Source organism: Panthera uncia (genome assembly GCF_023721935.1).
Source record: "Panthera uncia isolate 11264 chromosome A1 unlocalized genomic scaffold, Puncia_PCG_1.0 HiC_scaffold_16, whole genome shotgun sequence".
NCBI classification, from domain to species: Eukaryota; Metazoa; Chordata; class Mammalia; order Carnivora; family Felidae; genus Panthera; species Panthera uncia.
Window position 1 is genome coordinate 17147661 of NW_026057576.1, and position 12374 is coordinate 17160034.

General features: G+C 46.4%; 1 protein-coding gene across 3 annotated transcripts in view; it reads left to right on the plus strand.

The window, feature by feature from the left end:
- Positions 1–12374, plus strand: part of COG6 (component of oligomeric golgi complex 6) — a 130964-nt gene that overhangs the window by 93995 nt on the left and 24595 nt on the right. The window contains exon 19 of one of the 3 annotated variants that reach the window (XM_049647424.1): positions 7193–7839. The exons of the other annotated variants lie outside the window; for them this stretch is intronic. Coding sequence (XP_049503381.1) covers positions 7193–7259 — 67 coding nt within the window. The 3' untranslated portion in view covers positions 7260–7839. Of the gene's footprint in view, positions 1–7192; positions 7840–12374 lie in introns of those variants that run through there. 3 annotated transcript variants of the gene reach the window in all.

Consider the following 12374-nt stretch of genomic DNA (forward strand, 5'->3'; position numbering starts at 1 on the left):
TTCTTTCTGTGGGAACTTGAATCAGCACCCCCTCCCCAATCCCCCGTAGAAGCAGATGGGGATCTTGGCGAGCTTTAGAAGCCCAGGACTTGGCAGGTTGAGAGTTCTATTTGCCAGGCTGAATTGCTTGTAATTAAAACGCTCATCCTCCTCCTTTTTGCACTTCTGAACTTATCTGACGAATCAAGAGAGTATTTAATCATGCATAGAAACAAATCTGTTCATATAAGTGAAAATCTGCATTTGAAGTCAGGGACTCAGCAGCGGAGGTGAGTCAGTCCCACAAGCTGGTTAGGGTGACGGGGCCCAGTCAGTGTCCGGTGCCCGGATTGGGGCCGGGTGTCCAGTCTTCCCCTCTCTCCCCTTCTTCCGCTGTTTCCCGTCTCCATTCCCTTGCCTCAGCTGTGGCCACAGTCAACACTCCTGGACGTGGGATTTGGGTTTTGTTAGTGACACTTGCTGACACCAGATTGTTAATGTTTATCTGCTTTCTAATACTGAAAAGAAAATAACTCATTAGCCTTGACATTTTAATGTGTGAGTGCTCTGAGACCAAACTTAACTTTGCTCCTTCCAGACGGAGTGGTGGTAATTGCCAGATTGAGTGCACGTTAGAAACTCGAGAACAAAGTGAGGCATGACCATGCGTGGCTCTTGGGGTGATGAGAGCTCAGAGTTAATTTTAGAAACAACTGTTTGGGGCGCCTGGGTGGCGCAGTCGGTTGAGCGTCCGACTTCAGCCAGGTCACGATCTCGCGGTCCGTGAGTTCGAGCCCCGCGTCAGGCTCTGGGCTGATGGCTCGGAGCCTAGAGCCTGTTTCAGATTCTGTGTCTCCCTCTCTCTCTGCCCCTCCCCCGTTCATGCTCTGTCTCTCTCTGTCCCAAAAATAAATAAAAAACGTTGAAAAAAAAAAATTAGAAACAACTGTTTAACAAAATAATCCAGAGGAGGTGAGTAGCTGGATTTGTCTCCATTTAGGAACTCTCACATGGGCCATTGGTGATGTGGGTGTTAGAAATGGAGGTGGTGCTCAGATGGGAGCATTGGGGCACCACCCGTGAGGACAGCAGAGCAGTATCCCCGGGCGCTCGAACAGTGGGACATTTGCTGAATCTAGCCAGGGACCGCTGGTGTGCGTTCTTACAGGGAGGAGGAGGAACCGTCCCTTGTGCGGGCCCCCTCACAGGTTGGCGAGGGCTCCTCGCAGTTATTCTCTGGTACCTCGATTTACCTGTCACCCGGGCAGACGGCTCCAGGTTCAGCTCAGAGAGCTGCCGTGAAGGGGAGCAGGCGTGAAGATTGCCCTACCGCTTGGTTGCTTGGGCAGCCAGGCCAGGATGGACTCTGGAGACCGGGGACGGGGAAGGGGACAGAGCAGATCTTTGCCACCCAAGACTCTACCTTGCAAACTGGAGACTCCCCAGCAGGGATAGGACCTGGCTGCCGTTAGCGAGGCCCAACCCCGAGCCCTCATCGCTGTGCGAGGAGACATCATCCCAAGTCCTTCGGCAGGCTCCGCCCGGCACCAGGGTCTCCTTCCGTCGAGGTGGCTCAGTCAAGCGCTCCGACTGCTCCCGTTCACATGCATTTATGCAATTTTGTTTTCTCGCAGTTTAACACACGTGTCTCTATCTCTTTCACACTCACACACAATGAGATTTAGTAACCCATTTTAATGAGGCAATTATATTTTAACTCTATTATGTGCAATTATCCACTCACATAAATTGCCCCAGCTGGAGCGCCTGGTGTCCATGTCTCGCTGGCTGGCACTCAGCTGCTGGCCCCCGGGGGCAGCTGGGCCTCCAGCACGGGAACACTGCCGCGGTGGCCGCCCCTGCTGCTCTCCACAGGTGGCTCACTGCTGCCAAGGGGCAGGGACATTTGCAATTTCTGGCCCACCCAGCCGAGCTCTTGATTGCTGTGTGGGTGGCCTAGAACTTTGTCATCCGCTCTGCTGTGCTGGCGGTGTTGTTTATCCAGACCCGGAGCCCTAGGTAGCCTCCTAGCTTGGAGGGGCCGGAAAAACAAACTCGGATAATCGGAGCCATGCACCTTGGCCTCACGTTTTCCCCGTTAATCGTCTAGGCTCTAGGTGCCTCGGGCTGGGGATGAGAGGCGGCGGCCTCTGTACCCCCGTCCTACCCCATGGTAACTTTAAAGCAGAGGTTTTAATGATGAGATAGGTACCTCATGCAAAGTAGTGATTTAATTTACGTGGTCGCACAAAGCAGGACAAAGCAGTCACCCAAGGACTTGCCGCCCAACTCACTAGAATGTTCCCAACGCGTTCGCATCTACCTGGGGGTGTCCGTTTCACCCTTGCCCTCCGAAGGCACCATTTGCTTGAACTTTGTCCTGACCTGTCGCTTCATTTTTTTGGAAAGTTCTATCACATACGCATGTATCATTCCGTAGGTAGCCTTCTGTAGCTTTCTCCTCCACGTAGCGTCATGCGAAAGATTCATCTCTGCAACTCTCTAGAGTTCTGGCTCATTCATAGCCATTGCTGTATACTCTTGTGTGACACCTGTAGCCACCCCCCTGTCAAATGAACCTTTGGGTTTTCTAGGTGTTTTTGTTTGTTTGCTTTGCACTATGAGCAAGGCTTCCGTGATATTCCTGGGTACACAAACAAAGTACAAATACGTGGGAATTTCTCTACCTTGGAGTGGAATTTCTGGATTTTAGCACATGAGAACGTTCAAGGCTTTCAGAGAATGCCAAACTGCCTTCCAAAGTGGTTGAACCAACACGTGGCCCCCTCCTGCCAGGTGGTGGCTTTTGCAGTTTTCCAGGTTCCTCCCACAGTGTCCTGTGTCCGGTCCAGTATGATATAATGGTTACGAGCATCATTTGGACCTGTGGGAACTTGGACAGACCAGTTGCTGTCTCTAAGCCTCAGTTTTCCTATCGGTGAGGTTGGAGGAAATGCTCGAGCAGGGTACCTTAACACCTGGTGGGGCACATTGGCAAACTTCCTTGCCTTAGGGAAAATGCAACATCTCCCAGCAACTAGGTGCCTTCTCATTGCCAAGTGCAGCTAAACCAAAATTCCTTGTGCTGTGGTCTAAGATGCTTGCTACTTGGTACTCTTCACGATTTAAATCTGTCCCGCAAAGAAAATGAGAGATCAATAAGATACCAGAAGGTATGAACATTTTCTGGTTGTATCACAGGTGGTAACTTGGGGATTTATGTAATTAGCACCCACCGCTATGCTGTTATCTTGTACATATTAGCTGCATTTTCTCTTTGGGCCGTCAGTAGAATACCATTGCCCTCAGGGCCCCGTAAGGCGACATGAGCCACCCCGAGTCTCCCGTATGCTGACGGAGCTGTCCTCAGAGGCAGGCAACAGTGACGCTAAGAGCCGTAACGTTAGTACAGGGCTTTTACAAAGCATTATTCCTGAACGGCCCGTCAGTCGTCTGTCCACTGAGGTCCTCAGGGTGCAATGTTATTTCTGTTCCTGCTTCTACGGATAAAGAAACTGAAACTTAGAGACAATTAAGTGACTTGTCTTACGTAAGTGACAGAAGCTGGACTGAAGCCAAGCCTTCGGTCACTGGGCCCAATGCTTTTTGTCCCATCGCCTCCCCAGTCTGACTGTATTATGTTCCATTGTGTGTGTTTGTTCATTTTTTCCCTTTCTACGTTATTTAGTAATCCAGTTGATTATATTAAAAATAAAAAGAAATTCATTTGTGTTTCCAGGGGTGGCTGTAGCCATTAGTCAGACTACTGAACAAAGCTCTCTGTCAAATTGGCTTTCAGAGGAACGGTTCGAGAATTAATTGTAAAAGGCTTACTCGTAATGAAAAAGCCTTAGGATCACGGGCTTTCATTTCTCCCAATCAGGTTTTAATTACTGAAAAGTTTGGTAACAACTGAAGCGTGTAGTTACTGCCCTCTTTGTTCCTCATTGTCTTCTCTTCTCGTTTCTGCAAGACCTCATTTGATGATATGAATCGTCTTTTTAGGGTTCATTTTCACTAAGAAAAAGTTCTGCCTTCTCCGGGGCTCAAGCAGGCACCGCTCCTCCGGTCGTGGGGAGAAGCGGGCACAGCGGCCCACAGCTGCCACCCACTCAGGGGAGCGCGGGGAAAGAGCTGCCACCACTAGGGGGCGTCCCATACAAGGCTGAGGGACGAGGACCGCCCCGCTGCCGAACAACTCAGGGCCTGTCCCCCGAATATCACTGGACAGGTTAACAGAGCCAATGGGCTCTCTGGCCTATTCCCGGCAGATTCGGAAAGGCGCTTGCCCCGCTCGGGTCACACTGCGAGACTTTCGGGCACTTCTTTGTGCATTGTTTCCGTGTCCGACAAGATCTGTGTGTTTGATCCAGAGGCACCAAGGCAGAGCTACGGGATGCCGTGAACCTCAGCCTCTCCCCGGGTTTCCCCAACCCCACAAAGCAGACATTGGTATCGCTGTTTTCCAGATGAGAATCGGGAAGGTCTGAGAGGTTGAGGGACTTTTCCCCGGTGGCAGAACAGGGATCAAAGACAGTTCTGTCCACCCTGTGCTCTCCTTAGCTCTCCAGCCTCCCTCCATCCTAATGCCGGGAAGGGAAAAGAGCAAATCTGTCTCAGAGGCAACCAGAGGAAGGAGACTGGTCTTCCGAGGGTGCCTCTCCTTTGGGATATTTACCTACACTTGTTTCTTGGGAAGAGGCTTAGGCCTGGACTGAGGCAGCAGTGAGTATTTTCCAAATGGACTCGCCTGGCTGTGTGAAGGGAGAGGTGATCTGGATTTCCCTACTAGGGGGAGCCCTGAGCTCTGGAGATTCTTTGTGAGGCTCCTAACAGACAAGAGGAAGAGAAGATACTTTTCTGCTGACAACCACAGAGGCCAGGGCACCATGATTTTCAGTAATTAGAAGCTAATTATCTCTGTCCACCCCTGCTTTGATTAGAACAGGAAGAAAACAAAACAAAACAAAACCTTGAACTGAAGATTGTCTGATTGTAGATTGGAGGTGCCCAGTCTCTAAAAGAACCAGGCCACCGTCACTCATCGGTTCTCCAGAGAGTAGTCATTGGAACGGAGAAATTCGGCGCTCGCCTGACTCCCGTCAGGACTCTTTTAAGGCTGGTAGTTTTGTGGAAATAGGCTAATTCTTTCCTGTGACCTATGTTCCATCCACCTAATATTCAGCTCCTTGTTATTGAAACATGAACACGTTCTTTAGAATAAGAAATGCTGCGTCAGCCTGTGTAAACCTGTCATCCTGTACTCAAATTAGTCCTGATGGAAATGGAAATTATTTATCTATTGACATTTTTGTTTGCTCCATGATATATCTATTGGCCAAAATGAACCGAAAAATCAACCACACCAGGGAACACGACGGTTGTCAGAAGTTTGAGTAGGCCAGTGTAAAATGGCCTCGGGAACCCACACGGGTGCACTTTGTGCAGCTGAGTGGGCAAGCTCCAGAACGATCTCCCGTTTCATGGAGCAGGATTGTCTAACTGCAGGAAAAGGCCCATCCAACTGCCTCCCTGGCACTCTGAATAGGGCAGGAAGCCCTGAGTGTATATCTGCCCAAGGGCATCTCAGTTGTGACTTGCAGAATCTTCCATATTATCTGTTTTTCCCCAACCTTCATGTAATTTTAAAACTTTACACATGTACATTTGGAAGGCTTCTTTTCGCTACTAGAAATTCATGTTTGTTTGTTTGTTTGTTTGCTTTTTAATAAATTGCTCGGCCAATTATTTCTGGTGTTCAGAACAGAACGTGGGATACTCATTAAATATGGTTGTGAAAAAAATCTGAGAACTGTATTTAGTGTTTTTGGTACAACTTACATTATGCTCAGCTGCTCTCCTATTTGATCTGTGGTTGGGGATAAGCATGAAGTAAGCGTTCATTGGATGTTAGCAGTTCTTATCTTTATTATGGTTATATTGCTGAAAGGTAGATTGGGAAAAAGAAAAAAAAATGCGCACAACTCAGTTGTCTCTACCCACTTAATCCTTGGTGTCACGGGAAAAGTTCTAGATGAAAAATGAGGACATCTGGGTTCTAGTCTAGGCTTTGACTGCCACCAGCTTTGTGACCCTGTAAGACATCTTTGTGGCTCACTCGTCACTAAAATGAGAGGGTCCTACCCGAGCCTCCCTGCCCCCACTCACCCAGAGCTCGCTCAAGTGAGTACTGATTGCTGATTACTTAGTTATTTTTTTTAATGTAGTATTACATTTTAATCCACCAGAAACAAAATAAAGCATCCAGATGCCAGCTCAAGTGAAAGCTGGAAATAATCTAAAACAATCTTTTCGGAGATACTTTGGAAAGAGGTTGTTTAGGCAAAATTCGAATCAACAAAGTCAGAAAAATATGACGACATTTAAAAAGCTACAGAAAACAACTGAAGAGAATAGTAGTATCAGCTCTTTTATTCTGGTGTCTGGCTTTGTTTCTAGGAACTATCAGACGAAAAAAAAAAAAAAGCAGAGGAAGAAAGACAAGGAAGCAGTAAGGGAGCTAGAGCAATAAAGTACAACTTGCGTGTCGTGTGGTTGTTATCTTAAGAAAATGTGTGCCGACCGATTTTATTCAAAGACTATATCGACAAACACCCAGTAGCAATCTGCCCCAAGATTCTCCCCCATCCCCCCACCCCCGCCCAATACAGACCTAATCAAAATAATCAGGTTGTGTCAAAAAATGTTTCCAGTAAAATGGCCGTCTCTGTGTTCTTGTTAAATATTAGCCACTGTGGGCTTGCACAGTCCCCTTGCTGGGTGATGTTGGCTAAGTAAATATTAATACTGTGCACCTTTCCCTCAGAAAAATGAAGGTGAACAAATGGGAAAAGATGTAAAGAATGTTTTGCAGCCTTATGATAAATACTTTGTGAGTGAATCGGGGAAATTAAAGGACGAAAAAGCCCACTAGCTCAGCTGCTTCCCCGATGTCTGCTGCCGTGTGCTTTTAAGTGGTGTATCTGGTCTAGTGTTTAATGACTCAGGTTATAGGGAATTTACCACTTCCCTCAAAGTCACTTTCCTAGTGGAGACTATCTGGCCGGCTGGGAAAGTTCGTCAAATTCCCCCTGCTTTGTTTGATCTTCTCACTAATTTCATATTATTTAGCCTATGTCATTGTTTCCCTCTGGTGTCTTTAGATCCTTCATTGTTTTCTACGCGTGTCTTATGGTTCTTTCTTTTCATTCAGCCTTCTCTCTTTAGTTGCTACCAAGAAGAAAGCCAATCCTTTTTTTTTTTTGGCTGTGGATACCTGAGAAACTTTGGTTTCATTCGGCAAATTAACAATCACTGCAACAACAACTTGAATTGACCACTGGCTGTTGTCAGGTGACGTGCTAAATATTTTATGTACATTACCTCGTTTATGAAGTACCTGCTGTTTGTCAGGTACCAGGAACGCAAAGTTAGACGTAATCCTGCCCTGGTCGTCAAAGAGCTCAGACCACACTGGAGGAGACCAGCATTCAAACAGATAATGTCGTCACAGCAGCTCGGGACACGGGGCTGTCTTCAGAGTGCGGCTGGAGCCTGGAGGGCGAGGGGTCACTCTAGTGGTGAAGGGGGGGGGGCGGCAAAGGCAGAGGTGGAGTGGGACAATGATATTCCAGGGGAGACAAGCTCCGGGCCCAATCCTCAGAGTTAGGAAGGGCGTGTGGAGCTGGAGAGGAGGGGTGCTCCAGAAAGTACGTGGAGTTCAATGTCATTAAATCGAAAGCCACGAAGATCGCTGAGAGGTAAGCTAGGCCAGGCTCAGGTTGTGAACAGCTCCGGTATTAGCTGGTGGAAACCTGGACTTGGGTTTTAAGCAGAGGCGTGAGTGACTTGGCGGCCACGTGGAAAACCCACGGGGAGCAGGGAGACATCTGTCCAGGGGATAGACAATGAGTGTCAGGATCCCGGGGTCGGGTTGGCTCCTCCCGGTTGGACCGTCCTTAAGGCTGTCTGTCTCCCTGACTCTAAGAAATGAAGACGTTAGTTACCAAGTGCCTTCTGATTCTCTGAGCCGATCTTCCAAGTACCTCGATGCTGAAAAATGGGCAGTGGGGGAACACATGTTTGCTGCCAGCAGTGGCCTTATGTCAGATGATGGTTATTTATTGACAGCTGTTTAACAATTTCTGTGGAGAGTGTTGGCGGAGAGAGAAGAACTGGCACCGAGGGAGCATTCGCTCTGTACAAAGCCCAGCACTGTGGGCGCTAGTGTTTGTTGTGTCCGCGAGGTGGCAGCAGAGAGTCAACCTTCTGACACCCAAGCCACCCTAAGCAACGCGTACCGGGGAAATAACCACATGCAGAAGTGATCCTGTCTAAGAGACGAATTGTTTATATTTTCCTCCCAGCCTAAAAGTAATAGATGACAAAAAGAAAGCTAATACTTGAGGTCCATAGATTGGACGCATATCTAATTTGGTTACGGTGACTGTGGCGTATCCATGGGTTAGAAATGACAGGCGAATAAGCTGGAATCTGATTAATTATAGTGTTAACAGGCTTGTCTGAAGTAGAGTGCTAACAGAAAGATAGTGTCTGCCTGGAGTCTAGGAAAAGCAGGATAGGACAAAAGGCCTCAACCAACCTTTATTCAATATCCACGGAAAGGAGTGACTATGTAGCTAATGTGTGCATTGCCGTCATTGGATTTCTAAATGTTTAGAAACACATTAGAATTTCTTACAGCTGGGAAGAAATAATCTTCCAATTATTGAACATTTTTTAAAAGTTTATTTATATATTTTTGAGAGAGAAAGAGAATGGGGGGGAGGGCAGAGAGAGAGGGAGACAGAGGATCTGAAGCAGGCTCTGCCCTGATAGCAAAGAGCCTGATGTGGGGCTCAAACTCATGAACTGAGATCATGACCTAAGCCAAAGTTGGACACTTAACCAACTGAGCCACCCAAGTGCTCCTTGAAAATTTTTTTTCAGAATCTAAGCTCATCAAACGATCTCCTTTGTATCAACAGAGGCAGAATGGTACGGTGGTAAACTGTGGGCACTGTTTTCAGACCCTCTGGGTTGGCATCTTGGCCCTGACACTTAGATATTACTGTGTGCGTTAGTTATCTATTGATACACAATAAATTACCCCAAGCCGAGTGGTTTAAAACAATAAACGTTTATATCACAGTTTCTACAGTTCAGAGATGTGGAAGTGGCTTAGCTGGACATTTCTGGCTCAGGGTCCGTCATGGATTGTGGTCATCAGAAGGTTTGACTGGGGCAGGAAAACCCACTTCCAGAGTGGCTCACGTACATGGAGGGCACCGTGGTGCTGGTTATCGGTCCTCCACGTGGGCCTCTCTACAGGCTGCTTTGTAGTCCTCAAGACGTGATAACAACTTCCCCCAGAGTGAGCAATCCGAGGGAGAACCAGATAGAAGGGGCAACGTCTTTTATCCTAGCGTGATGAGAGGTGCCATCACTTCCAGCACGTTCCAGTCATTAGAATTGGGTCCTAAGTCTGATTCAAATCAAGGGAGGAGGAGATTGACACTCCACTTCTCAAAGAGAGAGTTTCAAAGACTTTTCACACAATTTTGCACCATTACAATGTATAACCTTGGGCAACTTACCTAAAATCTCTCTGCTCCAGTTTCTTCATCAGTAAGAGAGGAAGAAGTTTAGTATTGGCCTTGTAGAGTTCTTGTAAGAATCAAAGGAATTAATGTAGACCTTAAAACAGTGCAGGATATACGATTAGGGCTTGATGAGTATTAGAAATTGTTATGCTGGCCACCAATTCTTCCCAGACTTCTTTGGCCCGTGATGGAGCTAATCTGGAGGCAAGAACAATCCATGCTGGCATCAGCCATGGGTTCCCCTGAGGTCGGTCATTCCTATAAGCAACAGAGTTATCTCCCACACCCTCTTGTTGGGCTCTGATGAGCCTAGGTACTCTTCTCGCCTGGGCTAGGGACCCAAGACAGGCAGTGTGTTTTCTTCATTATTATAAAGCCTCCTTATTCTTTTCTCATTGGAGGAAGTGGTCTGGATAGGTGCCAGCCAGACTCTGTGACTTCTCAGGGTCAGTGTCATGGAGATGAGGAAGATCAAATGGCACCAGGGGGTCCTGCCGAACTCAGAGGTACAGATCTCAGCTGAGCCGTCAGGAGCCATCCAAGAACCTTGAATAGATCCTTTCAGATTCCTAGGGTGGCTTCACTGACTGAGGACGCATCCGGGACTCTGTCCTGAAGTCACCTCCGACCGCTGTGTCTCTGACGTCATAAGAAAGGGAGCCAGAGATGCGTATCATTTCAAAATCACCCACCTCAGTTCCACCTCTAAGAATTGAACCATCAGAAACAAATATTGTAGGAATGTTCAAGAATCTGGCTACCAAATAGTCCTCAGAGATATTATCCTAGATTAAATCAAATTAATAAATATTTATTAGGTACCTGCTATGAGCAAGTTCACAGTATTCCCTAAATAGGAAGAAACTTTCTGCCGGCCAAGGAATGACTTTTAACTCCTGTAGGATCTTAGAGATATCTACCTGCTGCAGTGAAAATTCACAGTGATATTCAAAAAAAAAAGGGGGGGGGTCAGGAAGTTGAATAAGGAGAGTTTTGAACTCTACTTACAAATGCATTGAGTTCAAACTAAACGAAAATCTTTCCTCACTCTTCATGGTTTCAGCTCTTAAACCAGAAAGATTGCCTTCAAAAAGAGAGAAGAAATTCGATAGGGTGTCCAAATACCCCACGGACTGATATCTAACCAAATGAAAGTTAAAAGTTCAGAACTTTGTTGGGGCGCCTGGGTGGCTCAGTCGGCTGGGCGTCCAACTTTGGCTCAGGTCATGATCTCGCAGTCCGTGAGTTCGAGCCCCGCGTCGGGCTCTGTGCTGACAGCTCAGAGCCCGGAGCCTGTTTCGGATTCTGTGTCTCCCTCTCTCTCTGACTCTCCCCTGCTCATGCTCTGTCTCTCTCTGTCTCAAAAATAAATAAAATTAAAAAAAAAAAAAATAAAAAAAAAAAAAAAAGTTCAGAACTTTGCTTTTGAATATATGAGACAGCATAATGGCTGGTTCCGTAGAAGCTGAGACCACCGGGAAGCATAAAGATCACCCTCCAGCATGCACGCCCTGCTGACTGACCCTTCCCTGAAAGAAATGTCCCTCCTACTCAAAGGTAGTATTAGAGATTTTAATACAACAAATGAAAATTACTGTTTCTTGTTAAAAACTGAGAACAAACTGAGGGTTGATGGGGGGTGGGAGGGAGGGCAGGGTGGGTGATGGGTATTGAGGAGGGCACCTTTTGGGATGAGCACTGGGTGTTGTATGGAAACCAATTTGACAGTAAATTTCATATATTAAAAAATAAAAAAAAATAAAAAATAAAATAAAAAAAAAAAAAAAAAAAAAAAAAAAATAAAAAAAAGAAAAAAAAAAGAAAATTACTGTTTCTGATCAGGTATCCTTATTAACATGGAAGAAATGAGAAAAGACACCCCATTGTTTCTCAAGGTATTACATTTTCAGCTCACTTGATAGAAGACTCAGCTTCAGGATCAGTATTTGGATATTTTATATGCACTCTACTTCTTAGGGAGGTCTAAGGATATTCGGACATAGAATATTATGATCAAGATGCGGCACATAATTTTCAGACAAAATGTACGTCTTTAAAGTGGATTGCCAACCATCTAATTTCCCCCTTGTTTCTTCCTACAAGAGAAGCCACACAAGGAACCAGGCAGAGGAACAAAGATGGGTCTTTTCCTCACACAAAAGTCTGCACAAGGCAAGGCGGATGGCTCTCCACCGTGCACAGATGCGTGGCTGTGAACCACATACCCTTCTTTTCTTCTTGGAAAATGGTCTCCAATTAGTCTAGGACACTAGATGAACTGCTGCTAAGGAAAACGTTCATTACTTTCTGCAACAGTGAATGCCATTGAGTTATATCAGCGATTCTGAATTCTTTTTTCCTGCAAAGGCCCCATTTGGCCTCTAAATCTCTTTCACAACCCCTCCTCCCCTCTCTTAAAAATGTTTCCTATTCACTGCGAGGCTCTCATCCAAGGAAAATAGATGGCGGTGGTGAAGGACCTGGGGGATGGGGACAGAGACGCAGAAGGAAGCTTGTTTTAGCGAAGGGTGGGGGGTGGTGGTAAGGGTTACTCCCCACATAACGCTCAGACGCTTATCAGGGGGTCGGAGGGCTCTTTTGGCAAACTTCACGTTAGATCCAAACACTCACCCCAGTCCACTGGAATGCACGAATTCATTTGACAGGTTAGAGAAGAAAGGTTTTAAAGCAATTAATTTTTTTCCCTAAAAATATGAAATGACTTTGTGCGGAAGGAAAAAAAAAAAACAACTGGTAGCTAATGAGGAAGACTTTTTTTTTTTTTTTTTTTTT